At 35.1% G+C, this 27,250-nt stretch overlaps 3 protein-coding genes across 6 annotated transcripts in view; 2 read left to right on the forward strand and 1 right to left on the reverse strand.

Annotated features, from left to right (window-relative positions):
* The window catches only part of LOC106669937 (aminopeptidase N-like), a 91,140-nt gene extending 81,866 nt beyond the window's left edge, over positions 1-9,274 (forward strand). Inside the window, exons 2-17 of the mRNA XM_014399829.2 lie at positions 1,400-1,570; positions 1,634-2,080; positions 2,146-2,304; positions 3,789-4,082; positions 4,138-4,321; positions 4,381-4,537; positions 5,085-5,166; positions 5,228-5,411; positions 7,266-7,461; positions 7,517-7,600; positions 7,663-7,859; positions 7,917-8,116; positions 8,199-8,366; positions 8,426-8,569; positions 8,637-8,718; positions 8,797-9,274. Of these exons, the coding sequence (XP_014255315.1) occupies positions 1,434-1,570; positions 1,634-2,080; positions 2,146-2,304; positions 3,789-4,082; positions 4,138-4,321; positions 4,381-4,537; positions 5,085-5,166; positions 5,228-5,411; positions 7,266-7,461; positions 7,517-7,600; positions 7,663-7,859; positions 7,917-8,116; positions 8,199-8,366; positions 8,426-8,569; positions 8,637-8,718; positions 8,797-8,949 (2,868 nt within the window). The 5' untranslated portion in view covers positions 1,400-1,433 and the 3' untranslated portion in view covers positions 8,950-9,274. The remainder of the gene's footprint in view (positions 1-1,399; positions 1,571-1,633; positions 2,081-2,145; positions 2,305-3,788; positions 4,083-4,137; positions 4,322-4,380; positions 4,538-5,084; positions 5,167-5,227; positions 5,412-7,265; positions 7,462-7,516; positions 7,601-7,662; positions 7,860-7,916; positions 8,117-8,198; positions 8,367-8,425; positions 8,570-8,636; positions 8,719-8,796) is intronic.
* Positions 9,275-13,780: 4,506 nt separating this feature from the next.
* LOC106669924 (BLOC-1-related complex subunit 5) lies at positions 13,781-27,092 on the reverse strand. Of its 3 annotated transcripts, none has more exons than XM_014399802.2 (5): positions 26,989-27,092; positions 15,893-16,136; positions 15,345-15,538; positions 14,522-14,710; positions 13,781-14,464 (listed from the first exon to the last, which is right to left on the reverse strand). In XM_014399802.2, the coding sequence occupies exons 2-5, from the start codon at positions 16,107-16,109 to the stop codon at positions 14,249-14,251; spliced, it is 816 nt and encodes a 271-aa protein (XP_014255288.1). In that variant the 5' UTR covers positions 16,110-16,136; positions 26,989-27,092; the 3' UTR covers positions 13,781-14,248. The 3 variants fall into 3 exon arrangements, with proteins under 3 accessions (XP_014255288.1, XP_014255289.1, XP_014255287.1); XM_014399803.2 differs by lacking the exon at positions 26,989-27,092 and adding an exon at positions 21,602-21,975 and having other exon boundaries at positions 15,974-16,136; XM_014399801.2 differs by lacking the exon at positions 26,989-27,092 and adding an exon at positions 21,602-21,975.
* Positions 21,683-27,250, forward strand: part of LOC106669921 (calcium-binding mitochondrial carrier protein Aralar1) — a 39,982-nt gene continuing 34,414 nt past the window's right edge. For both annotated transcript variants that reach the window (XM_014399798.1, XM_014399794.1), the window contains exon 1: positions 21,683-21,939. In XM_014399798.1, coding sequence (XP_014255284.1) covers positions 21,865-21,939 — 75 coding nt within the window. In that variant the 5' untranslated portion in view covers positions 21,683-21,864. The remainder of the gene's footprint in view (positions 21,940-27,250) is intronic.

A 27,250-nucleotide genomic window follows, 5' to 3' on the forward strand; every position in this document is an offset into this window, starting at 1 on the left:
AAAAATTATATACAAATCAAGTTATATTACAAGTGGGCGGAATTTTTTGCCTGTCAGTGGGTTTTTGGGTAAGCAGCGAAATATATATATCGACATATTAGCATTTACATTTGGTTTTGAATTTCTCTGCCTGTCAAGTATTCATCATACACAGAACATTAAGCCAATTTTATAGAAATCTTTAGACTTTGGTCTTTCAAAGGAAGTTGTAAGTTCTTGCAAATCTTCCCATTTGGCCTTATCATCTTATAGTTGTATGAGACTATTATAAATGAAGTGAACTAGGAAAGAATAGCCTAAGTCCACTCAAACTGAATTAGGAAAAAATCAAATTCAACGTATTCCAACTTCGTGTTTATAAGAAGAAAATTATGTTTACTTGAACGCAATACAGTTAAAATAAATTTTTCATGGAATTTAAAAGAAGCATTTCATAATTTTTACCAAATTATACGGACTTAAGTCACTTTTCCCCGGGATCAGGTGGAACATCTATGTCCACCCCAACTTACTTTGGATTGGTCGATACAGACCAATTAGCCAATTTTATAGAAATTTTTAGCCTCCAGTCTTTCAAGGAAAATTGTTAGTTCTTGCAATTTGTCCCATTTGGCCTTATCGTCTTACAGTACTATCAGAGTATTATAAGGCAACTAAAGATCGTTACGCACCAAAAGTGATGTTCTTCCTCAGCATATTATCATACAATATAATTTTATCATATTTTGATTAGATCATTTTATCATACAAGATAATTTTATAAGTTTCGTACCGCATCTCACCATACTGTACCGTTTATTTATTTATTTTATTTATTTTTTTTTTGGTGAAGAATTACGACTACCTTCACGATTTCATCTTTATAAAGATTATTATGACTTGTACACATTGACTGAAACTGTCCAAGAGTCGAATTACACCTAAACTGCTGAAAAACATTTAGGTCAGACAATGCTAGCATTTTCCTTTGACCTTAAAATCCAGAGGGATTTCGTATTGTTAAGTCAGCGTGTTTTGAGGCCGGTTTTAATGCCTCGATAGTAATTAAAAGAAATCAAAATAGCACTAGGTCACTAAGGAGGGGTGTCTATTCTGTCTAGGCTCGGATCTAATAATATTTTATGCCTATATCCTCTACTAGTTCTTTATTGAAATTAAAAATCCAAATAATCCTGCTGAATCATCGTAAAATTCTGATTAATTTTACCGTGAAAAGTGTGAGAAAACGGATTTCCTGTACTAGGGCTTCTCAACAGGAAGATGCTTCTTCCTGGTGTAAATTAATACTTGCTTGCCATATTGAAGTTCTTTGTGTAATAAATAAAAATTAATTTGAACACATTTTTATCGAGAAAGTTAACATACCATTTCTAAAGGATTGTATTTTTTTTTTTTTCAGATGTGGTTTGGATTGGAAGGATACAGAGGTGAGTATGGAGGGTGGACTTACAAAACCGAGAGGGTTTCATGTTTCCAAAACATGCGCCCTATTTCTTGCCTTCCTGATGCTGGTACTGATAGCATCAGCGCTGCTCCTCATGTACCTTCTAGCTCCATGCCCGTGTGCCAGGTATAATCCCTGCCCTTTTTTCAATTTTCGATTTTTCTGTAATATTCTTCGGCGGCTTTTCAGGAATGAAATTTTGCATAAACGGCATCAAAAGCCGTACCCGACGAACGTTCGACTGCCTAGGTCCGTTGTGCCGCATCACTATTCTATCAAGCTGATCCCGTTCCTTTACCCAGACAACTTCACGTTCACCGGCAGGGTAGTGATTACGTGCAATGTCACTATGCCCACGTACAACATAACTCTGCACTCCTCCGAACTCAAGATCCACGAGACGAACCTGAGCCGTCTGACCATGGAAGCGATCATGGACAGCGACCGTAACGATGCTGATTTGCTACTGCCAATCAAATCCACCGAATTTGACAAAGAAAGAGAATTTTACATAATTTATCCTAAGGGCCTCCTGACCCCGGGCGGGTACAAGATCAGCATTAGCTTCACGGGTGTACTGAACGACGCGTTGCAAGGGTTTTACAGAAGTTCTTACACCGTCAACAACGTCACTAAGTATGAATCATTGCTATAATGATTACTAACCGTTAACATCGTGTAATTAAAATATCTTCTTTCAGGTGGATTGCTGCTACTCAATTTCAGTCGACAGATGCAAGAAAGGCTTTCCCTTGCTTCGATGAGCCTGCCCTGAAAGCTAAATTTTCAATACAAATAGGTAGACTCAAAAATATGACTTCGATATCAAACATGCCAAAAACAAAAAACACAGAACAAGTGTAAGTATCTAACTATCCTACCAATCACTTTATGTCGTTCTTGACCTACATACTCATCTAGGCACAAATATCTGTCTAGGGTTTGATCGTTACTAATCATTTTGTTGTTTTGGCTTCTCAACATCATCAATGTTGGGTTTTATATATCAGAGAACCTACAGAAAGAAAAAGTCACGATAAAGCATACAGGCTTATCACTGAAGATGGCGAGAAGCCGAAATGCACCAAAAAACGGCGAGGGAAACAAAATGATCAGAAACTACAGTTTCATGGTTTGTTCAAGGCTACAAGAGAAAATGTTATAATTTAACTCCTTTTTTTTAGCAGTTTTCTAATAGTAGTAATAATTCACTAGTTTTCGTGGTCCGCTTGGCCAATTAATATCTTTCTTGGGAGCGGGATTCGAACCCACGATCTTCGGTTAGATATGCCGCTGCTCTACCACTTGAGCTATCGTGACCTCGATCCACTTGGACATCAACTTCCTATCTCAACCCCACCTTTTGAAAAAGGGCAAAAAGGAGAGAAAATTCAAAGAGAGAGAGATGGGAAGTTAGTTTGAAGATTGAAACCTGTTTAGCCATAACTCCGCCTTATTTCCTTCTTCTTCCTTATTTTATTAGGTTTCGTGGTCCGATTGACCAAATAAATTATTTTCAATTAATTAAGGTTTTGGTTGAGATTAAAAAAAAAAATCAGTGACACAAGCGGGGTTCGAACCCACGACCTTCGGCTAAATACGCCGCTGCTCTACCACTTGAGCTGTCGTGACCTCGATCCACTCGGACACTAACTTCCTATCCCAACCCCACCTTTTTTTGAATTTTCCCTCCTTTTTGCCATTTTTCAAATGTCGTGTAATCTATTTGATTCTCGGCGACAAATGAAAGTCCGAGTGGATCGAGGTCACGATAGCTCAAGTGGTAGAGCAGCGGCGTGGGTTCGAATCCTGCTTGTGGCAATGACTTTTTTATCTCAACCAAAACCTTAATTCATTGAAAAGAACTTATTTCCTATGTACAGACAATTATCGCACTCGGATACAGATTCAACCAGGGCTGGCAGACTGCAGAAGAGTTATATTTTTTATATATTTATAGTTTATATATTTTATTTATTTTCTTTTAACCCAGCCCATTATTTTTCTTTATATGCTTTATGATTTAACCAGTTTTGAAATTGCTTAATGAATGTTTGTGCTCATTAACTTGTTGACCAATAGAATTGAATCCAATTAAATGTCAGTTAGATGGTTAGATCGTCAATTTAAACCTGCTTAATTCTTAACATTAATTTAACAGTATATAGGGGGAAAATATTCTATTTTGCTATATTTTTGTGTAGTTATTTTAGTAATATGAATGCTACCTTCATTCAAGTTTTTAGTCAAACTGTGAATAAATATATGTCATAAAGTAATCGTTCTTTTCTTTTTTTTTGTGTGTGTTAACAAAATGAGAATTTAATTAAAATCATAATTTCAGTTTGGATATGCCTGATTATGTATGGGACCAATATATTGAGTCTGTGCCTATGTCCACTTACTTGGTAGCATTCGTAGTGTCTGATTTTGAACACCTCTCTCAAGGCACTTTTCATGTTTGGGTGAGGCCAGAGGCGATAGATCAGGCACGATACGCCCTGGATATCGGCCCAAAAATCCTTCAATATTTTGAAAGTTACTTCCAGATTCCTTACCCACTGCAAAAAATGGACATGATCGCCCTCCCTGACTTTGCAGCAGGAGCGATGGAGAATTGGGGCCTTATTACTTTCAGGTAAATGCGGTTTTACTAGAAGGTTGAAATTTTACTAAGTTTTTAATTTTTTCAGAGAGAATACCATGCTCTTCCAGTATGGTGTTTCTACCAATAGGGACAAGCAGAGAGTGGCATCGGTTGTTTCTCACGAATTGGCCCATCAGTGGTTTGGGAATTTGGTAACGCCCAGCTGGTGGTCTGATATTTGGCTGAACGAAGGGTTCGCCACATATGTTGAATATCTGGGTGTGGATGTCGTAAGTTCCTACAAAGATTCATTCTCGTATAGAAACAATCCATAAATTTTTGATTCTAGGTCGAACCAGAATGGAGGACCATTGATCAATTTGTAGTATCTGATCTTCAAAATGTTCTACAGCACGATGCATATAAGTCCTCCCACCCTGTTTCAGCTTCAGTTTCACACCCTAATGAAATTGATGAAATTTTTGATACTATATCTTATGAAAAAGGTACATCAATAATATTGGTGTTATTTATTGTATATAATTTTCAATTAATTAAGGTTTTTAGTTGAGATAAAAAAAGTCAGTGTCATGAGCGGGATTCGAACCCACGACCTTCGGCTAGATACGCCGCTGCTCTACCACTTGAGCTATCGTGACTTTGATCCACTTGGACACTAACCTCCCATCTCAACCCCACCTTTTGAATTTTCCCTCCTTTTTGCCATTTTTCAAATGTCGTGTAATCTATTTGATTCTCAGCGACAAATGAAATGGCAACGGAGGGCTTTACTGAAGATACACTTCATTTTAACTTATTAAATTGACTAGTTTCGTTGGTCCGCTTGACCAATTGAAAAATATCAGTAGTTTGAGTAAAGGTCGGTGGAGGAATATCAAGTACTGCACCGACCAAACAGAATGAGGGTACTGTATGGATGTATTTATGTAATGTTTGAAAGTATAAATAGAATATAGACTTAGTTGGGGGCTAAAATGACCTAGATGTCGGAAGCCCTAGTCAAAAAAAAAAAAAAAATGCATTTATTTTCAGGAGCGTCCATCATTAGGATGATGAACCATTTTCTTACAACCCCAGTGTTCAAACGTGGCCTTACAAATTATTTAAATGGCAGGTAAGTAGAACAGATTAATTGAACAGTATTCTGTTGACTAATAGTGTTTTTCTTTATTCAGAAAATTCCAAAGTGCTACCCAAGATGACCTCTGGCAAGCTTTAACAGAGCAAGCTCACTTAGACAATGCCTTGGAGCCAGACATCACCGTTAAAAAGATCATGGACACATGGACATTAAAAACTGGATATCCACTTATCACAGTGACTAGAAATTACAAAACTGGATCTGCATTGGTATCACAGGTTTGAGACAATTTGATGATATAAATATTTTAATAAGCTTTTAACGTTTCTCATGACTCTTAACCGGACTGGGTTTGTAGTGGCCACTTGTAGTTACCACGATACTGCTAGATGCCACTACGACTTATGGAATGTTCTCACCCTCCATTCTGCAGCCATTCAGAGTACAGCACTTCCCCATATAAGCAGGGTCACTGCCCCGCTGGAATCAGACTCGTCAACCCGACAAGATCTCACCAATTACTAATATTCAACGACCTCAGACTCATCAGCCGACAAGGTCTCATACATCACTAATACTCAACGACACCAGACTCGTCAGCCCAATGAGCTATCACTAATGGAACACCGTCGATGACAGCAAGAGTACTCGCAGCATTAGCCTGATCTCACCTTCTAAACAGCCAACTTGGCCATTAACAGCAACTGCTGCCCCTTGGCTAATTCGGCCAATTGTTACACTTCAGTACCTTCGGCCTCTGTGGAATCAACCAACTCACAGCCCCCCTGTACCTTAGCCTATGGTTACTCAGTCATGCAACACCACCAACGGCACTACTCGGACGGTCTCGGGCTCATACCATCGTCAAGGCATCTCTATACAACACTGGCCCTTTTCAGGGCCACAAAAACCCCAGTCACTAAACTGGTGACCCCGACGTGATCATGCTCCTGAGAACAAATTAAGGGCTGGGAGTAACTTACTGGAAGAACACGGCACACAACACCATTGGTCTGCAGCTTTGAGTGGCTTGCCCATTGGGGGGCTATGTAGTGGCCACTTGAAGTTACCACGGTACTGCTAGATGCCACTACGACTTATGTAATGTTCTCGCCCTCCACTCCGCAGCCAGTCAGAGTAGAGCTCTTCCCTTTATAAGCAGGGGTACTGCCCCGCTGGAATCAGACTTGTCAGCTCAACGAGATCTCAACCATCACTAATGTAACAGCAGACTTGTCAACCCGACAAGACCTCACCAATCACTAATATTCAAAGACCTCAGACTCGTCAGCCGACGAGGTCTCATACATCACTAATACTCAGCGACACCAGACTCATCAGCCCGATGAGCTATCACTAATGGAACACCGTCGACGACAGCAAGAGTGCTAGTAGCATTAGCCTGACCTTGCCTTCTAAACAGCCGACTTGGCCATTAACCCTCGGCTAATTGGTGCACTTCAGTACCTTCGGCCTCTGTGGAGTCAACCGACTCACGGCCCCCCGGACCTTAGTCAACGGTTACTCAGTCACGCAACACCACCAACGGCACCATCTGCACGGTCTCGGGCTCATACCATCGTCAAGGCATCTCTATACAACACCGGCCCTTTTCAGGGCTACAAAACTCCCAGTCACTAAAGGTTAAATCAAAGTTGCCCTCAGTGGCCGGGTCCAACTCCATCGACTGGTTGTCTGGTCGTCCGGAGAAGGAAGTTTTTGCATGGCCAGTATGATAAAAAAGGAAAAAAAAAGACCTGGAAATATATCAAAGTTAGCTAAACTTCTGTACTTTTAAAATGAAGTTAGTGCTTTCCTTATTTATCTGAAGTTTACAAAGTCACATCTGTATGGACGTTAAAATATAAAATGTACAAAGTTATACATCAGCAGTTTAGACATACCACCTTTTACATATTATTTCCAATTAAAAATTCCATAGGTTGCACCAGGTTTCAAACCCAGAACCTGGCATGATAAAAATGAGTCAGACCTACAAATTTAATTTTTTTTTTTAAACATAAGTTGGAGATATACCAAGATCACTTTTTTCAATGTAATTGATCCACAATTATATTCATTTTTTTTTTTAAACAAAGTTATCTCTTGTATTTATGTTATTTGTTTTTCAGAAACGCTTTCAGTATGGAAACATGGATAAAGCCCCAGGCAGTGACTGGTGGGTTCCGTTGAGTTACACGACACAGCCCAAAGTGGAATATGCCACTACAAATCCGTTGTACTGGCTAAAGGCTGAAAATAGTATTGTCATCGACAACTTGAAAGCAGATCCAAATCATTGGGTCTTGTTCAACATAAACCAAACAGGTGATGTCCATGAATGTTAATTTTATCCACAAAATAAAATAATTGGCCATTACAGGGTTTTATAGGGTAAACTACGATGAGAAAAACTGGGAAATGATCACTGCTCAATTGAAAAATCCCTCACGATTTAAAAAAATTGGTAAATGTACTGTTTTAAAAATACTGCCAGTCTGTTTTACAATAATTATGATTAAATTACAGGCGAACTGAACAGAGCTCAGATTCTCGACGACAGCCTTCACCTCGCATACGCCGGTGTCATTAACTATTCTGTCGCGCTCAACATCACAACTTATCTATCTGAGGAGACATCTTATTTGCCTTGGGCGTCTGCTTTCCCAGCGTTTAATGACATAAGAAAAATGATTGATAAAATGCCAATCTATGACAAATTCAAAGTAAAATTTTATATGAAATGTAAATAAACTTGGGTTTAATATTATTTGACATTTTAGAAATACCTACTACATTTAATTACTAAGTTGTATGATGAGACAAACTTTGATGACAACTTGACAGACCCTCAATTGGTGGTGTACAAAAGGGTTGAAGTCTTTCGATGGGCCTGTAAACTGGGCATAGAAAAATGCCTGAGACATTCAGTAACACAATTTCACAATTGGAGAATATCACCGGATCCTACAAAACACAACCCGTAACTTTTTATAAATTATTATCTAAATATATTAAAATTCAATTTCCTTTTTCTTTGTTAAAAAAAAAAAAAAATTTTTTAGTATATCACCTAATATGAAAGGGACAGTTTACTGCAATGCATTGAGAGAAGGAGGCCAAATAGAATGGGATTTCGCATGGGAAATGTATTTAAAGACGAACGTAATTTCTGAAAAAGTCCTCCTCCTTTCAGCATTGGGATGCACAAGAGAGACATGGCTCTTAAGCAGGTACGCCGAAAAACCTCATAAAATCAATTCATTTTTTTAAAACTTTTTTTCTATTCTAGATATTTGCACTGGGCAGTAACCGAAGACTCTGGAATAAGAAAACAAGACGGAGCGACGGTGTTCAGTACAGTTGCAAGTAACCAAATTGGACAATCACTCGCATTTGCATTCGTAAGGGATAATTGGAAGAAAATAAAACAATTGTACGTCAATTTTGCAATACAGTTTTGAAAAATTTGTTTCATCGATCGAATCACATTTTATTTTCAGCTTTGGACCAACGGCGTTTACTCTTGACGCCATCATACGATCTACAACAAGTCATATGAATACTGAATACGATCTGAAAATGGTAAGATTTTTTTTAAAATTAATAGTTACTGTATATATATAGGTGTATACTACTAACCAAGTAATTAAAACCTTTCAGCTTAAAGAATTTGCAGAGGTGAACTACAACGACCTCATAGAACAGTCCAAAGCAATCGAACAATCCATAGAGATAGTGGAAAACAAAATCAATTGGATGAAGAACAACTACGGCCAAGTGGAAAAGTGGTTGAACGAGTTCAGTTCAGTCTGAAACTCTTTCTTTTAGAAAATATTTTGGAAAACAACTTACATTCCTTTTCGTTTATTTTTTTGTAAAAACCAAAAGCTTAATTTTAAGGCTACATTTGACCAATTCACATATTACGAATTAAATTAAAATGCCTGATTATTCATAGGGTACACTCTGCCAGTATTGAAGTTCACCGATCGCTGGCGTCGAATTTTTTGTGTGTAAAAACCAATACAAGAGATGTATATAAGTAAAATTTATACTTTTTGTACAAATGTTTTCATCAATTTTAGGCTACCAAAAAGTATTTTCGAAATGTTAAATAAATTAGTTTAAAAAAAATCAAGTAAGGTGTTTTATACTCTATGTATATAATTTATTATGTATAACTATGATGCTATTTTAATGGTACTTAAAAAATATATAATATATATTTTTCCAACACTTGTACATAACATTTAAATAAAATTATCTATCACAATAATTTTTTTTTTATATTTAGTTAATCTTTTAGGGATGTCTTGAAAAGTATAATACAAAAAAAATTATAGTGTTGTGCACTATAAAACAATTATAATTAAGTGTATAATTTAAGTTATTATTGCCAAAATGGCTAATTATTAATATTACCTGAAAGTGAGTTAAATTGGCAATGTTTTGTTTCATTTGTAGTTTGATTTCATTATATTTTTTAATAAAACCATTTGAACTATTCTTTCCTTCCTATATAGCATTCGTTACAAGTTTTAATTTTTGATCTTTTAGTACTGTATAGATTTTATATACGCCTACAATTCATATAGATAATCTATTAATTTTTGGATGGCATTTATATACTTTTTTTTCTAACATTACATCATTGCATAAAAACTTTCTCCTATGTCAAAAGGCTGTGTTTACTTGTCTTCTTTAGCAAAAGTATGATCACTTATTTTTTCAAGTATCAATCTTAAAACGTCAATCACACATTATAAATTTAGGTTAGTCTGAAATTATGTAATTCTGCTCAGAATGCTTTTATTTTTATTGACAATTAATTAAGGTTTTTAGTTGAGATAAAAAAGTCAATGGCACGAGCAGGATTCAAACCCATGATCTTCGGCTTGATACGCCGCTGCCCTACCACTTGAGCTATCGTGACCTCGATCCACTCGGACACCAACTTCCCATCTCAACCCCACCTTTTGAATTTTCCCTCCTTTTTGCCATTTTTCAAATGTTGTATAATCGGATTGGATTCTCGGCGACAAATGAAATGGCCACGGAGAACTTTAGTAAAGATATACTTCATTGTCATTCATTAAATTCACTAATTTTGGATAAAATAGTCCACTTGACCAATTAATATATGACAATTAATTAAGGTTTTTAGTCGAGGTCACGATAGCTCAAGTGGTAGAGCAGCGGCGTATCTAGCCGAAGATCGTGGGTTCGAATCCCGCTCGTGCCATTGACATTTTTATCTCAACTAAAAACCTTAATTAATTGTCATATATTAATTGGTCAAGCGGACCACGAAATTAGTGAATTTATTTTTATTTTCTATAGAGGTCATATCAAGTCCCCCAGGTTGATGCTCAGTGGTTAAAAAAAAATCCTATCTGGCGTTAAATTTGGGATCACAGATATTTTTACTAAAGTTGTCGATACTGACTCCAAGTAGCAAATTATTCCAGACATTAGTGAAACACTTGTACTCAGTATTTTTAACAAAACCATCTCCCAAAATTACAGATTTTTATAAGCTCAAATCTGCATGCACTTGTACATACAGACATGTTTGTACAGAGTTGAACCAATCACTTCTCGCAGTCCACTGGCGATTCCAGCTTTTGTGATTTACAATAGATTACCGGCAGGACATGAGAATCACCCATCCTGGGGTGTTGGCAGTCCCAGGGTCACACCTCAGTCTTATCCATCCAGCCACCGATTGATTTCCAGGGATTAACAGCTAGGCCATTTCAGCATCCAACGTATTCAATTCTTCTAGCCATTCACGCTCTCACTCACCCTTAAATACATCCTTACTTATTTACACACCGTTCACTCAGTCAGGGAAAAACCCTCCTCGATATTCATTTTGCCAATGGCCCTCTTATGCACATTCACATTCACGCTGAAAGTACATTCACTCTCAACACGCTCTAAGGACACAAAACTATCATTACTATATGTAATAAAACAACATTCTTGCCTCCAAAAATCGTAACAGGAGGCCCAGATACTCACTGCAGTTCTCAAGCACAATTCTCAAACCGGGTGGCATTCTTAAGTGTTCTTTATATGAATGGAAGGAGTTGCATCCTTCAACTAGGTAGGACACATCAAGCAACATTTATCTGCATGCCAGAAAATACGTGGGCTTTAACGCAAAAGTAAGGGTTTTAACTTGTATGGTTTATTCTTAATTGGGTGCGGATGACTCTTCTTTTATGGATCAGATTCTAAGAGGGTTACATCTTGATACGCAAGAGCTTCTCTGCTGATTCAGCCCACCGACACTGTTATTTTCTTTTAAACGTGTTTTTTTTTATGGTTGTCAGAGGGTCATATCACAGTGGTTAAGTCCGGAGGACAGGACACTCCAGCTTATGGTATTGATCTCACAAGACCACGAGATGTTTGACAGAGCACTTGCTACGGCAGCAGTAACCATGCTAAGAGAATTGGTATGCAGGTGACCATTGACTCGAATCACCTGAGCGCATGCCAAATTGCATACATTCCATAGTGTAAACGCCAGTTTGGAGCAACTAGAATACTCCAAAAATTAAATCTTTTCTCTGGGGACTTAGAGAACACAAATTTACTGATTACGCTTCAAATCAAAATTACTTATTAAGAATATTTAAGGTGAAGTGTGAGCAGTATGAAGAATTTTGGTAAATTTTTGCAAGTTTGTTACAAAACGATTGTGAACTGAGTGTTTTTCATGTGTCTTCATTATATATTTGAACAGGTTCTATATCTAAGTCTTTATGACGGTGTTAGCAACAAAGAGGATAGTGGAGGTGACGCCGTGACAGCACTGGATCCATATAAAATATTAAGTCAACTTCCAAACTTATTCTTATATTCACAAAGTTGGGAATAAAAATAATAGGAAAAAACTAGACAGTTTATTTGGTGAAGTTATATGACAATTGTACTATAATTAATCAGTGCGTTGTTACATTCACGTGCCATTAATAATTTTATTACCGAGAACGATTATACCAATGAAACATATCCAGGATTATCAAATAGGAACTACAGTGTGCTTGCCCAAAACGCACCTACACAGCCATATTTTGAACTTTTTTATATTTTTATGGATAAAATGTATTGATTTTTTTTTAATACAATTTAAATATGGGCGACATTTCGACATATTTTGTATTGTAAGATTTCTTTGTATGGTCTGCTGGGGGCGATTAATTTTGGTTAGCCTATACTTGCTGGGGTAGTCTGTCAGACGTTTCGGCATTTTGATTTCTTCAGTAGCAGTGATGATGACAATGCTGAAATGCTTCTTAGAGACCAACCCAGGTAGGATAGGTGGACAAATATGATCAGCAACAACCAAATTGCTTATTTTATCTTACAAGCTACAGTCCTGTAAAAATTTATTTTCTTAAAAAATTTTGTAGGCTTGTAATTAACGCACTAGTACGACGTATAAATTCATTCTTTTTGTAGGGCTTTCGAAGTTCTGGATTTCTTTTCAGCATCGTGTGGGAGAATGGTGAGACTAAATTTTGATTCTGTAAGGCCAAGGCCTACTGTTTTGCCTGGTACCTAGATTTAAAAAAAAATCGGCTCAACTTCGTCTAGTCACCAAGCAATCCACCAGGCCGAGAAACTCCCTGTGTGGCCGATCTCAAATGTTCTAGGTGGTTGTTCACAAGGATATATCACAAGGCGAGCCTTCAGGTACCAAGCGAGAAAGGAACCTCTGATGTGGCCTTAGCCTAACAGATCTCCCACCTGCTGAAGAGGAAGCAGGCCAGAGCTTCAAAAGCGCAACAAAAACAATAAATTACAATTAATTAAGGTTTTAGTTGAGATGAAAAAAAGTTAATGGCACGAGCGGGATTCGAACCCACGATCTTCGGCTAGATATGCCGCTGCTCTACCACTTGAGCTATCGTGACCTCGATCCACTCGGACATCAACTTCCTATCTCAACCCAACCGTATGAGTTTCATCTCAACTAAAACCTTAATTAATTGTAATGTATTAATTGGTCAAGCGGACCACGAAATTAGTGAATTTAATGAATTAAAATGAAGTACACTTCACTAAAGCTCTCCATGGCCATTTCATTTGTCGTCGAGAATCCAATCTGATTACATGACATTTGAAAAATGGCAAAAAGGAGGGAAAAGGTGGGGTTGAGATAGGAAGTTGATGTCCGAGTGGATCGAGGTCACGATAGCTCAAGTGGTAGAGCAGCGGCATATCTAGCCGAAGATCGTGGGTTTGAATCCTGCTCGTGCCATTAACTTTTTTTCATCTCAACTAAAACCTTAATTAATTGTAATGTATTAATTGGTCAAGCGGACCACGAAATTAGATCACTAATTACAACCCTACACGAGATAAGACGGTCTGTCCAGTATGTTTAATGCCTATATATTGGGTTGTCCGGAAAATAATGCAGGATTTTAAGTTTTCATTAAAAAAAATCTATATAAAATATTCTGTTTACGTTTACAGGATTACTCATTTGTATGNTATTTTGATTAAAGAACATTGCTTTAAAGTAACTAGTTTCTTTTTTTTTGTTTAATACCAAAATCCTGCATTATTTTCCGGACAACCCAATACTTTTAAAAGTGTAACTAGTAAAAAAAAAAAAAAACTAATGAAATGCAATTATTTTAATTGTACAAGTATAAAACATAAACACAACTCTAATAAAAGATGAACAATTCCACATAAATGGATTTTATAATGCTTAGGGGTAAACACAATTTTTTTTCAGTACAGTGATAAATTAAATATTAAACAGGTAACTTTTATAAATTATTTGAATTTTTATCACAATTCAGAGAAAAAAATTAATAACTAGCATACTTTTGATGTCATGACATCTAAAATTTTATTTACATCCTTTTAAGACTGCAATTAATAAATACTCTTTAATATGTACATGAGCATTTATAATACTTATAATTAAATAAATTAAATACAATTTTATCAGAGACCATAATTTTCTGGCCCTTCAAGCTAATGGTGATTAATCATTTTTTTAGTAGTGAATATAACAATTTGAGAATATTATAATTTGATTGGTCAGTGGCCTTCATTCGTGGTGAATTAATTAATTTTGAAATTATCCCGTTGCCCAGACAAAAGGTTCCAGCCTTTCGTCTTCCGGCAGCGTGTTGTTTAGCTTCTGAACACAGTCGAGGGTTGTGTCAAGGGTAGAACGACACTTTTCAATTTCATCTGTGATCTCCGTGATCTTGGCCAGGCTGTCTGCTTGCTTTGCAAAAGTTTTTTGCCTCTCAAGCAAATGCGAGTATATCTTGGTAACTTCGGAGTCAATCTGTAAATGGAATGAGAGAGAATTTTCGTATTCGAGCCTGTCGATAATTCAGCAAACCTCCTTTATCTGAAGGGCGAGCAGGTGTTGATCACCAGCAACTTGGGTTGCACATTCGTGAAGGTACTTTTCACACTTCAAGCACAGATTGTAAAGCGCGTTTGGATCCAGCCTTTCGAGTATCTCCGGGTCTCTCGGTGCTGGTAAATTCAGGGTCCCTCTCATAATTGGCAAGAACATGGGAATTTTCTAAAATATACAAATCAAATTGTATAACTTTTTTTAAATTAAAAACTTCAATTCATTCATAAATACTTTATGAATCCATTGTCAATTATTATTATTATTATTATTTTATAAAAAATGAATACGTACAACAATATGCAGAGAAGGGATACAAATAGGAGCTTATTTCACAAGGCAAGATACACTCAAAATTAATGTATATTCTTTGAATTTTTTTTGGTAAATCCAATGATGCAAAAAAAATTAATTTGGAGATGCCAGCATTCGAAGATCGAAACATTGGCACAATAAAGAAAATGTTTTTCTGAAACCTACATCACACCAGACCGCATCTCACGATTTCTGGATAATTTTGAATAACAGTGCCTATACTTCTGTCTGATTTTTAAATAAAAAGGGTATAAACATTTTTAATTGAGTACCAAGAAAACTAATTTGTACAAATAACACTGTACCATAGTGTAAAGAAAATGCCATTCTCTAGTCTGAAGATATAACCTAGAACTGGTATTTACATAAATCATAATATTAGACAATATTTATTTAAATGAATTTTCATCAGACAACTGAGTGTAATGCACATAATAACTAAAAAGCACACAGTTATATTTTGATAAAATATATTTTAGAAAATAACCTGAAGTCTAATAATATCTGGGTCTTTGTCGGCGGTTTCTTCTTTTGCCGCTGGTTTGACTACGATAACATTGTGCGCCTTGTGAGTGGGGTTTTTTCTCAAAACATTTTTCCTCGGAGATGACAAAGCATTTGTCCCCAGCGATCTTCCTCTAGCCAGATGGCTAGTTTGTTTTGTCTGCAGCTTAGGAGAATCTGAAATTTTTCACATGCTTACCTAAACAATGTGGGTAAATATGACAAAAGCATTAAAATAATTATGCTTGTAATTATATGATGCAACAGGCACACACTCAAATTAAACTATGTATTTAATTTTAATATATTTAAAATAATTGAATCATGCATTTAAAAAAAATTAAAGCTTAATAGTCTGAGTAAAGCAATTTTAATATTAAATTTTATTAATTATTTATACAATAATTAATCACAGGTAATTGTTTTGTTGCATTTGTGCAAATTTAAGCGGCTTTATGAGAAAAATCTACAGGGCGAGCGAAAAATCTCAAACAAAACAATTTGTCCCAACCTGAAATAGAGTCACCTCACCTCCGATTGGCCTATTCACAGTATATGAAATGTAGGGTAGGTCTGAATCGGAACAAACGCTAAGCCCTGGAGAACAACTACCTGGTCTTGAACCCTCAACACTGTCCCGCTCAGGGCGTTTGGGTTCCGGTACGGACTTCCCTCTTCTCAGCTGACCTATCCTTGTCGATTTACTGTTCTTTGGCACCGCACCGTGGCTACTCTGCTCAGAGCCCATTGTTACCCAAAGCCTGGCTTGACTTTACTGTAAAATAACAATTTTTTAAATTTATTTTTTATTACTTTTTTTTTTTTTTTCAAGAGGGTAGTTCACTATGAGGTTATATGCCTGTGCCAGTGTTTTTTTTTTAAGCCCATTTGTAAGTACGTTGGGTTCTAATGCTGGGCTGGTGGCTGGACCTTTACATATTACAGTGATGAGCACCATGTCACGCCTAAACCATTGCAGCAACCAACACCCCTTCAATTTTTTTTTATTATTTACCAGAAATTAATAATTACAAATCAGTACTTGTATCAATAAAATTAGAATTTAAGCTATGTACTAAAAGATATTTATTTTACAATTGAAAAACTTTTAAAATAAAAAATATTTATAACTTAAATTCACTAATTTCGTAGTCTGCTTGACCAATTAATACATTACAATTAATTAAGGTTTTTAGTTGAGATAAAAAAAAGCTAATGGCACGAGCGGGATTTGAACCCACTATCTTCGGCTAGATACGCTGCTGCTCTACCACTTGAGCTATCGTGACCTCAATCCACTTGGATTTCATCTCAACTAAAAACCTTAATTAATTGTAATGTATTAATTGGTCAAGCGGACCACGAAATTAGTGAATTTAATGATTAAAATGAAGTACACTTCACTAAAGCTCTCCGTGGCCATTTCATTTGTCGTCGAGAATCCAATCCGATTACACGACATTTGAAAAATGGCAAAAAGGAGGGAAAACTCATAAGGTGGGGTTGAGATAGGAAGTTGATGTCCGAGTGGATCGAGGTCACGATAGCTCAAGTGGTAGAGCAGCGGCGTATCTAGCCGAAGATCGTGGGTTCGAATCCCGCTCGTGCCATTAGCTTTTTTTCATCTCAACTAAACACCTTAATTAATTGTAATATTTATAACAATATGAAACATTTTCTATTGCTCTTTATGCACAAGAACATCACACTTTAAGCTTGGTTTGGCTGAGTTGTTATCATATCTATTGGAATATTCAATATGGATATAAAACTAGATATTTTTTCTGGCAGTGATGACTAATACAAAAATTGACTAATTACAGAACTAGGTGACAATCTTGTTCTACATCAAATTCAGGTTTCCAAAATCTCAAGTCATAAAAGCTTAATACATCGTTGTGCACGTCTTTAAAAAGATGGTAAATTTGTCTCAGTTGACCATCATATATTTTCCAATCAACTAACAATGTGTTAACACATTTGTTAATTGATTAATTAATTGACCAACTGTTTGTCCTGTTGATTATAAGTGAAATTTTGTCCTGGTACCCGTGATATCATCAGGTGGTGTGTTTCGACAGGTTTTGAAGATTTTTGGAAGAATTTGATTTGATTTTTTTACATTCTAATAGTATAATAGCTGCTTGACTATCTGATCTTATGAGGATTTTTTTTTGTCAGTGTATCCTCTTATAACATTTTCTAAGGGACAATGTCTTGCATTTCATCTTGAAAGACTGATGTGAACTTCCCGAGAAATTCTCATTTCTTGGATTAAAACACCTGATTTTCAGAGCCAACTGAATACCATATCTGATTCCTCCTGACTTCTTCTCCTTTGCAGTGTGTTGACATTTTATAGGATGTGTAAAGACTGTTTCCGGATATTGCAGTTCTGTTTTTTATTGTTATTTGTTGATTTTATTAATTATTGTTGAATGCCCCAAATGTTTAGTTTCCATACAGTTTGATTGTTCCTGAAGGAAAATATGCTTGACAGCATTACCATCAGGCTCGCCTATGCTGTGGAATGTGGTAGTGGACAACCTCATATGCAAACTAAATGAAAGCGGAATTTACACCCAAGGCTATGCAGATGACATTGTCTTACTAGTCAGGGGAAATTTCGATTCAACATTAAAAGAGCTCACTCAAAGAGCATTAACCCTGGTTGAACAATGGTGTTTAAAACAGGGACTTAAAATAAACCCATCAAAAACAACCTTAATTGCTTTCACCAAGAAAAGAAAATAGAAATACAAGGATTACGTTTCTATACATGCTGCAACTAAAAAATGAGGTCAAATATCTAGGAATAATCTTTGATAAGAAAATGACCTGGAACCCTTACCTGCAACATATCATAGCAAAAAGTAAAATATTGCTAATGACCACAAGAAAGCAAATCTTGGGGATTAAAACTGAAAATGGCCTATTGGCTATACACGGCAGTAATAAGACCCAGAATAACTTATGGATCACTAATCTGGTGGAACAAACCTCAACAAAAAGTAGCTACCCAAACATTAAATGGCATATAAAGACTAGCAAACCTATGTATCACAGGGGCAATGAGAACAACTCCTACAAAGCATTAGAAACTCTGCTAAACCTACCTCTATTGGAAATATTCATACAAGGAGAGGCTAGGAAAAGCCCACTTAGGCTCCAGAAACAATTAAATTGGAACTAAACAATTCGAGCATACAACCATAATCCAAAATTAGTGAATGTATCCAAAATCTCCAAAACCTGGAGAAACACAACAAGCTGATGATATCTTGGGGTAACGACGACGACAAAATCAGGGCACAAAGGAATTTTGGGTAACGACAAAGCAGATAGTCTGGCCAGAGGATCTGCAGGACCATACATAGGCCCTGAACCTATTCCTGGGATAACAAAAACAAATATAGAATCCTCCATCGCAGAATGGATCCAAAAAGAACAAAAGGAGAAGTGGATAAACTCTAGCAGTGCTAGACATAGTAAACTTATGGTGAAACAACCCTCACCAAGACTGGCAAAAGCTCTGCTGCCATTGGAGAGGGCCAAACTCAGAGGAGTGGTGGGACGACTAACTGGTCACTGGCATAATCTGTCAATCAAACCGGAGTAGTAAGAAGCAAATGGTCATCAAACCACGCGAAGTCCGTTCTGAATATACCATTCTACCTTCAGGGGTCTAATCTTATTTACGAAAGTTAATTGTCCTGTAATCATATTTTTCTTTAGAGTATGATTTTCTCGAGTGCAAAGAATATTGTATGGGAGCTTTCCTTGATGCAGCACAAGTGTTTGACCGCATGTGGCACAGGGGACTCCGGTACAAATTAAAGCGTGTCCTTCTAAATATTCTTTAACTAATCCTCCGCTCTTTTCTAACAGAGCGGTTCTTTTGGGTCCGACAAGTATCAGATTACTCTGAATTCCACTCTCTGGCCGCGGGAGTACCGCAGGGCAGTGTGCTCGTACCAATCCTCTACATCCTTTATACTGCAGATATTCCCACTAAACCTACCACCCTACTTCATCCAAAATCTCCAAAACCTGGGGAAACACAACAACCTGATGATATCTTGGGTGCCAGGGCACAGGGCAGCAGACAGTCTGGCCAGAGGAGGATCTGCAATACCATACATAGGCCCCGAACTTATTCTTGGGATAAAAAGAACAAATATAGAATCCTTCATCGCAGAATGGATCCAAACAGAACAAAAGGAGAAGTGGATAAACTCTAGCAGTGCTAGACATAGTAAACTTATGATGAAACAACCCCAACAAAACTGGCAAAAACACTGCTGCAATTGGAGAGGGCCAAACTCAGAGGAGTGGTAGGACTACTAACCGGTCACTGGCATCTGAGAAAACATCTGCACAACATGGGTATATATAACGATGATCCCATTTGCAGATTATGTAATAAGGAGGAGGAAACAGCCACTCATATCATCTTCGAATGCGAAGCAACAGCCCAATGGAGGTTTAACCTAATGTACGGAAAAAACTTAGGGAATCAAATTGCAGCAGCGACAGTCAATGACCTGATACTTCTAAGGAGAAGGATTGAGTCTATTGCACTGAACTAAGGAACTAGGAAGGTACAATAAGCCAGAAGGCTGCAGTGCCTGGGGAGCGCAAACCCTGCTTCCTAGTATCCTTTTCTACCATGCCATACCATTACCATCAGGCTGGATTGGCATGTAATCGTCATGTCAAGCTGAAAATATTTCAGATAATTGAATATTAAACCACCTTTCGCTATACTTCACACATATTTCACATGTTTGTTTTGCGCATTAGGACTGCTGAGCCGTATGACGACCCCAAAACATCAAATCATCCCAATTGAATTGGAGAACAGATTTTAATGGTTTCGGTAGCAAGAACCTTAAAGGTATCCAGCAATTTAAAAAAAAAAATCCCTCAAAAAGTTCTACAAATGACAAAAACAGCCCTTACCCAGCGAGTGTAAAGAAAAACTTTTTAGGTTTTTGAGAGATATTGGGATAATGGGTTGTATATAGTAGGGTTATTTTATAGGTTAAAGTTTAGGTTAAGTTTACATTAGAATAGGGGTCAGGCAGTGAAGCATATCATCTCAAGGTTCCACCGCTGCTCCGCCAAGCTGGGTCGGGGCGGAATAACGAGTACCCTCCGACCAGGATTCTAGACAGAGGATATGCATGTGTGATTGGGTTTGTATATAGAAGTATGTATGTATTTATTGTGTGAGTGAGTGAGAGAATGACTAATTTTAGGGAACAGAAGGGCGCCGAAATGAACAAAGAAGTCGATGGCATCTGATCAGAGCCCAATCTCGGAGTCACTCAGCCACCAAGGTGGGTGACTCCCCTGATCCATAATTCTAACTACTCTTTACCATTAATAACCATTGGATAGAAGATAGTATACCATGTACAACTAGTTTCATACCAAAATTTGTTTTGCAATATCTGATTTTGATCTGCCGCTTGCAGTATGGTGGTATAGTTGCACTGCACGCTAGACCTAGCCAGCTAGGCCCAGGGTCTGTGGCCTCATCCATATGTTCATAAACAGCGAAATCCAAGGATCAAGCAAGATCACATACTCAGCCTCATCAGCATGGGCGCGGAGTTCGTGCCTTCCAAGATGAGGCCTGTAGTAGAAATCGTCAATTAAGAATTTAAGAGTCCGAGTCATAAATTGAGTCATTGCTGGATGGAGAGACACCCGCCACCTGAGTCTGGAGTCTGAGCTTAGAATTTAAGCTTTAAGGCGTTCAGCCACTGCCTTCTACGACCCAACCTGACAACGTTGCTCTGCAGCATGAAGACTGCAATGAAAAAAAATTAAAACTAATCGTAAGCCAGGGGCACCACCCCTGCATATCGATCCTTTTTAATTATCAAATATCACTATTATACCTGATAAAAACAAAAATTTGGTTAAAACAAGTCGAGCTGGATGTTTCGCTTGTATAGGAACCATGTATCGTAATTTCAAGATATTAAAAGGCTTAAAAAAATGGTTTTGTGCACAGGCATGATGGTTATCACCAACAGATTCAACCATCAGCTGAATCAACATTGGATTGTCATTCCAAGTTGAAAATATGTTAGATATTTGTTTTATGCAGACTGGTGATTCTAATGACAACAAACATCAAACCGTCATAACTGAATGAGACATGTACAAATGTATTTTATACCAAAATCTATACAGAAATATTCTAATTAGAGTTTAGTAAATACTTACTATTCAGCAATATACTGCATATAATTTACGGTTTGTCAAGTTAATCAGCATATAAGCGTACGAAGGTTACTGCAGCAATGCAGTAACAATCGGGAAGGTTGTATCAGTTGACAGTGATGAACTTTGCCGTCTGCTGGTCGTTTCTTGTCGTCTGGAGACAGTGCGATTAGCATTCGACCAATTCAGTCAAAAGCTGTCGAGGGTGAAAGCAGGGCCGGCTCCGCCTCCAAGACGTGTCCGACGCGTGGCCTTCTATCTTTCAGATGCTTTCATCCTCCCCAGGAATGGTTATCGACTTGATCAGAGATTTTTTATTATTAAAGGCTGAATGTTTTGAGGTAAGAAATAAGATTTGGAGGTGTTGTTTCTAACCGACATTCTTCTAACATCCGGCTTGATTTATATTCTTATCGACCGATTATCTACGGCGTAGATTTTTTCCCTTCAGAAAAAACAATTTTACAATATTCCTTTTAATCTAAGTCTTCATTGTATGACAGTCATTTACAAGAAATGAACTTCATCGTTGTAGCCAAACATAACAATATGCGAAATTATGTAGCTATGATCAACTAGTAGATTTTGTCTCATATTCCCTGCATATTTTTACATGTCTATCATACCACACTTTTATTTTCTAAGCAGAGCAATAAGCACAATACATCAAGCAAACTAAGACATAATTTTAATAAAAAAAGTGTTTATCAAATTCAAATATTAATTATTATTTATGCTATAAACAATTGTACTTTGCGGCTAAATAAATAAATCCAATTTTTTTTACTTTTTATATAATATACATATGATACTCAAAAGATATTATGGATCTATGATAATCTTAAGGTACGTATTGTCTTGGGGACATATTTTCTGTATATTTGTCTTAGCGATAATGGCGAGGGCAGAATTATCAATGGAACTGTGCATGAAATATTTTTCCAATTATTAGAGAGAATTTTAATTTAAAAAAAAACTTTCTAAGCTGGTATATTTTGTGTTGTACTAAAAATTTTTTTTTCGCAGAACATTTGTAAAATAGGCCAATGATATTCCAGATCTAAAGATAATCTGAAAATATACTTTTTTCGGATCATATTTTCTATTTATTTGTTCTTCGCGATTGAGGCAAGGGCAGAATTATCATTGGAACAAGAAACATTTTCTGATGAATAAAGAATTTTTCAATTAAAACAATATTCTAAGCTGGTATATTTTGAATCAGACGAAAAAATATTTTATTTTTTTTTAATTAGCAGAACATTTGTAAAATAGTCCCATGATATTTCAGATCTAGGACGATCTGAAAATATACTTTTTTTGGGTGCTATTTTCAATATATTTGTACTTCGCAATTAAGGCGAGGATGGAATTGTCAACGGAACTTACCATGAAATATTTTCTAATAGAGAAATGTTCAATTGAAAACAACTTTCTACGCTGGTATATTTTGAATCAAACTAAAAAAATTTTCTTTTTTTTTCAAAATATTTAAAAAATAGGGCAATGGTACTCAAGATAAGATAATCTGAAAATATTCATATTTTGGGTCATATTTTCTGTAAATTTGCCCATTAGGATTGAGGCAAGGGCAGAATTATCATTGTAACTGACAATGAAATATTTTCCGATAAATAGAGACATTTTCAATTAAAAACACTGTTCTTAGCTGGTATATTTTCAATCTGACAAAAAAAAAAAAAAAAAAAAAAAAAAAAAATTCACAGAATATGCCCATTATATTCCAGACCTAGGATAATCTGAAAATATTCATATTTTGGGTCATATTTTCTGTAAATTTTTCTTTCGCAATTGAGGCAAGGGCAGAGTTATCAATCGAACTTAACATGAAACATTCATTTTCCGATCAATTGAAAAACTTTCAATTGAAAAACCTGTTCTAAGCTGTTATATTTTGAATCAGAGTAAAAAAAAAAATTAAAAAAATTTGCAGAACTTTTGTAAAACAGGCCAATGATATTCCAGACCTAGGATAATCCGAAAATATACATATTTTGGGTCATATTTTCTGTAAATTTTTCTTTTGCAATTGAGGCAAGGACGGAATTATCAACAGAACTGAGCATGAAACATTTTCTGATAAATTGAGAAATTTTCAATTAAAAAACTGTTCTAAGCGGGCATATTTTGTATTGTAAAAAAAATGTTTATAAAATAGGGCAATGATATTCCAGAATTCCAGATCTAAGATAATCTGAAAATGTAGTTATTTTGGGTCATATTTTCTGTAAATTGTCTTATCAGGATTGAGGCAAGGGCAGAATTATCAATCGAACTGAACATGAAACATTCATTTTCCGATCAATTGAAAAACTTTCAATTAAAAAACCTGTTCTAAGCTGTTATATTTTGAATCAGACTTAAAAAAAATTTTAAAAATTTGCAGAACTTTTGTAAAACAGGCCAATGATATTCCAGACCTAGGATAATCCGAAAATATACATATTTTGGGTCATATTTTCTGTATATTTGTCCTTTGCAATTGAGTCAAGGGCAGAATTATCAGTGGAACTGAAAATGAAACATTTTCCGATAAATAGAGACATTTTCAATTAAAAACACTGGTCTAAGCTGGTATATTTTGAATCAGAATTAAAAAAAAAAGAAATGAAAAAATTCGCAGAAATTTTGTAAAATAGGCCCATCATATTCCAGACCTACGATAATCTGAAAATATACATATTTTGGGTCATATTTTTTGTAAATTTTTCCTCTGTGATTGAGGCGAGGATGGAATTATAAACGGAACTGAGCATGAAACATTTTTCTACCATTAGAGAAATTTTCAATTGAAAAAACTTTCTAAGCTGATATATTTTGCATCAGACTAAAGAAAAAAAAATCAGAATATTTTTAATATAAGCCCATCATATTCCAGACTTAAGATAATCTTAAAATATACATATTTTGGGTCATATTTTCTGTACATTTTTTTTGCAATTGAGACAAGGATGGAATTATCAACAGAACTGAGCATAAAAACATTTTCCGATCAATGGAAAAATTTTCAATTAAAAAAAACCATTCTAAGATGTTATATTTTGAATTACTTAAATGTTGTTTAATTACTTAAACAAAAATTTTTTTTAAAATTGGCAGTACTTTTGTAAAATAGAATAGACCTAGGACAATCTGAAAATATACATACGTTGGATCATATTTTCTGTAAATTTTTCTTTTGCGATTGAGGCAAGGACGGAATGATCATCAGAACTGAGCATGAAACATTTTCTGATACATTGAGAAATGTTTAATTTAAAAAAACTGTTCTAAGCTGGCATATTTTGTATCATAAAAAAAAATTGTCCATCAGGATTGAGTTGAGGATGGAGTTATCAATGGAACTGAGCATGAAACATTTTTCCAATCATTCGAGAAATTTTCAATTGAAAAAAATTTCTATGCTAGTATATTTTGCATTGGACTGAAAAACATTTTTTTACAGAATATTTATAAAATAGGGCAATGATACTCCAGATATAAGATAATCTGAAAATATACTTGTTTTGGGCCATATTTTTGATATATTTGTCCTTCGCTATTGAGGTGAGGATGTAATTATCAACGGAACTGAGCTTGAAGAATTTTTTTAATCATTACAGAAATTACAATTTTAAAAAAAGCTGTTTTATGCTGATATATTTTGCATCAGACTAAAAAAAAATAAAAAAATTTAAAAAAAATTCACTGAACATTTTCAAATTTTCATTTTCATTTTGAAATATTTTGTAAGATATAAGGCCAATTAAACTTTGTATAAATATTAAAAAATAAAGACATGTAGTAGTAGTAATATTCTAGATCAGAAACTGAGCATGAAAAGTTTTAACACTGGCAGTGTTAGTTCTATGATTTCTTTTATCCACATTTTTTTGTGCAGAAAATTTTCATTTTCCACTAAATATGTAACTCAAGTTTTTTGGAGTGGGTTTTACTGTAATTTAAGTAACTTCTATAAACAAGATATCGAACTTGGGCCAACAAAGTTTATTTTGGTTTTTGTTAAACAAACATTTCCATGTGGTTTAAAAAAAATTACTTTATTTACTTTAATCAGCATCTACATTTAAAAAAAGACAAAGTAGCCTTAAAAATTTCTGTTATTTAAAAAACATAAAAATAAATTCTTAAAAATGTAGAAATCCAAAATAAAAAAATGGGGGTCTCATTCAAAAAAATTTATGTAGGGCATATTTTATGTCAAAACACAATGAAGGACATAGTTATTTCTGGAACTGACGAAATATCTTAAAAGACTATATAACTAAAGTTTAAAAAACGATTTATCAAAATTATATTATTATATAATTATAATGTCTGTAAATTATTTAACAGAATTGAGGCGAGGCAGAATCATCTACAGTACAAAGCATGAAACTTTTTTTATCAATAGAGAAATTTTCAATTAAAAAAATGTAAATCTTGAATAGACAATTCCTAACTGACAGTTACAGTGATTTTCATATTTTATTCACTAATGGAACAAAAATAAATAATGCAATAGGAGCAGCAATGTATGATTTAAATAAAAAAAAAAAAAATCAGCTTACAAATAAAACTTAAAAATGAAGGAACAGTGTACTCAATGGAAAGCATAACCATCATAGAGGCTTTGAAACCTGCTAAAAATTTAAATAACAATAAAATAATAAATTTTTCCGATTGCCAAATATTGTAAAAAAAATTCAACAAAATTATAACAATAACATGTTTTATTTGTTGTGCGATGATCAGACATAACCCAACTCCATAAAGAAAGTATTTGGGTTGAATTGGGATTTATGCTACAATTCAAAAATTTGCAAATAAATTGAAGGAAGTGTTGAATCCCACATATAATTTTATTTTTAATTAGTGTTTGATTAAATTGTGACACAGAAAGAATTAACCAAATCATGTAAAAGATAAACTGATATTAATTTATTTTATATGTTGATCTTTCGTCTTTGTCATAATCTACCAATATTCTTTATCTCTGCACATATTTTAGAGATAAAATTAATAAAGGCAAGAGCAAAAAATCAAGATGGGTTTGGTCATCTTAATAGATTTTTTGTGGTGAAAGAGTTTTTCTTTATCACTGTAGACATATTTTAGTGAAAAATGTTATCTTTTATATTGCTTTTATTTTATTGACACTGAAGGGAGAAAAAAACAAGAGTAAAAAGCGACTCCACACGAGTACTTCGAATACGAGATAAGTTTTATAATTAATTTGTTTCATTATCCTTTTCAATGATGCATTGTTTTTTTATATATTTTATTTATATAAGAAAAAACAAAAAGGTAAATAGTAAACATCTCGAGGCGAACTTGGACAAAATACCAAAATAAACTTAGAAGGAAGTTTGTTTCTGTGCTGATCTTACCTTACAAATGCCAAATCCAACAGACCAGAAAAGTACAGATGAATGAATGAAAAATCCAAGACCAGAACAACTGCAATAAAAATCTAATCTTTCTGTATTCTTTTGTTTCCAAGCAAAAAACAATTTTATTTTTTAGATTTACTAAAAAAAAAAAAAAAATTAAAAGTCACAATTTAGCCAGAGTATATGTAAAATATTATAAATTACATCCTTTAAGCCACTTCATTTTTATTATAAGTTATAACTCTATTTGTTTACAATT

Source organism: Cimex lectularius, unplaced genomic scaffold, assembly GCF_000648675.2.
Source record: "Cimex lectularius strain Harlan isolate CLEC.00 unplaced genomic scaffold, Clec_2.1 scaffold20, whole genome shotgun sequence".
Taxonomy (NCBI): Eukaryota; Metazoa; Arthropoda; class Insecta; order Hemiptera; family Cimicidae; genus Cimex; species Cimex lectularius.

Excerpts from the sequence above, each read along its gene's own strand:
- LOC106669924 (XM_014399802.2), bottom strand. The coding sequence starts at position 16,109 with ATGGGCTCTGAGCAGAGTAGCCACGGTGCGGTGCCAAAGAACAGTAAA. Across the intron at positions 14,711-15,344 it reads CAGATATTATTAGACTTCAG|AAAATTCCCATGTTCTTGCC; the intron begins GTTATTTTCTAA and ends TGTATATTTTAG. Across the intron at positions 14,465-14,521 it reads TCGCCCTTCAGATAAAGGAG|ATTGACTCCGAAGTTACCAA; the intron begins GTTTGCTGAATT and ends TTCCATTTACAG.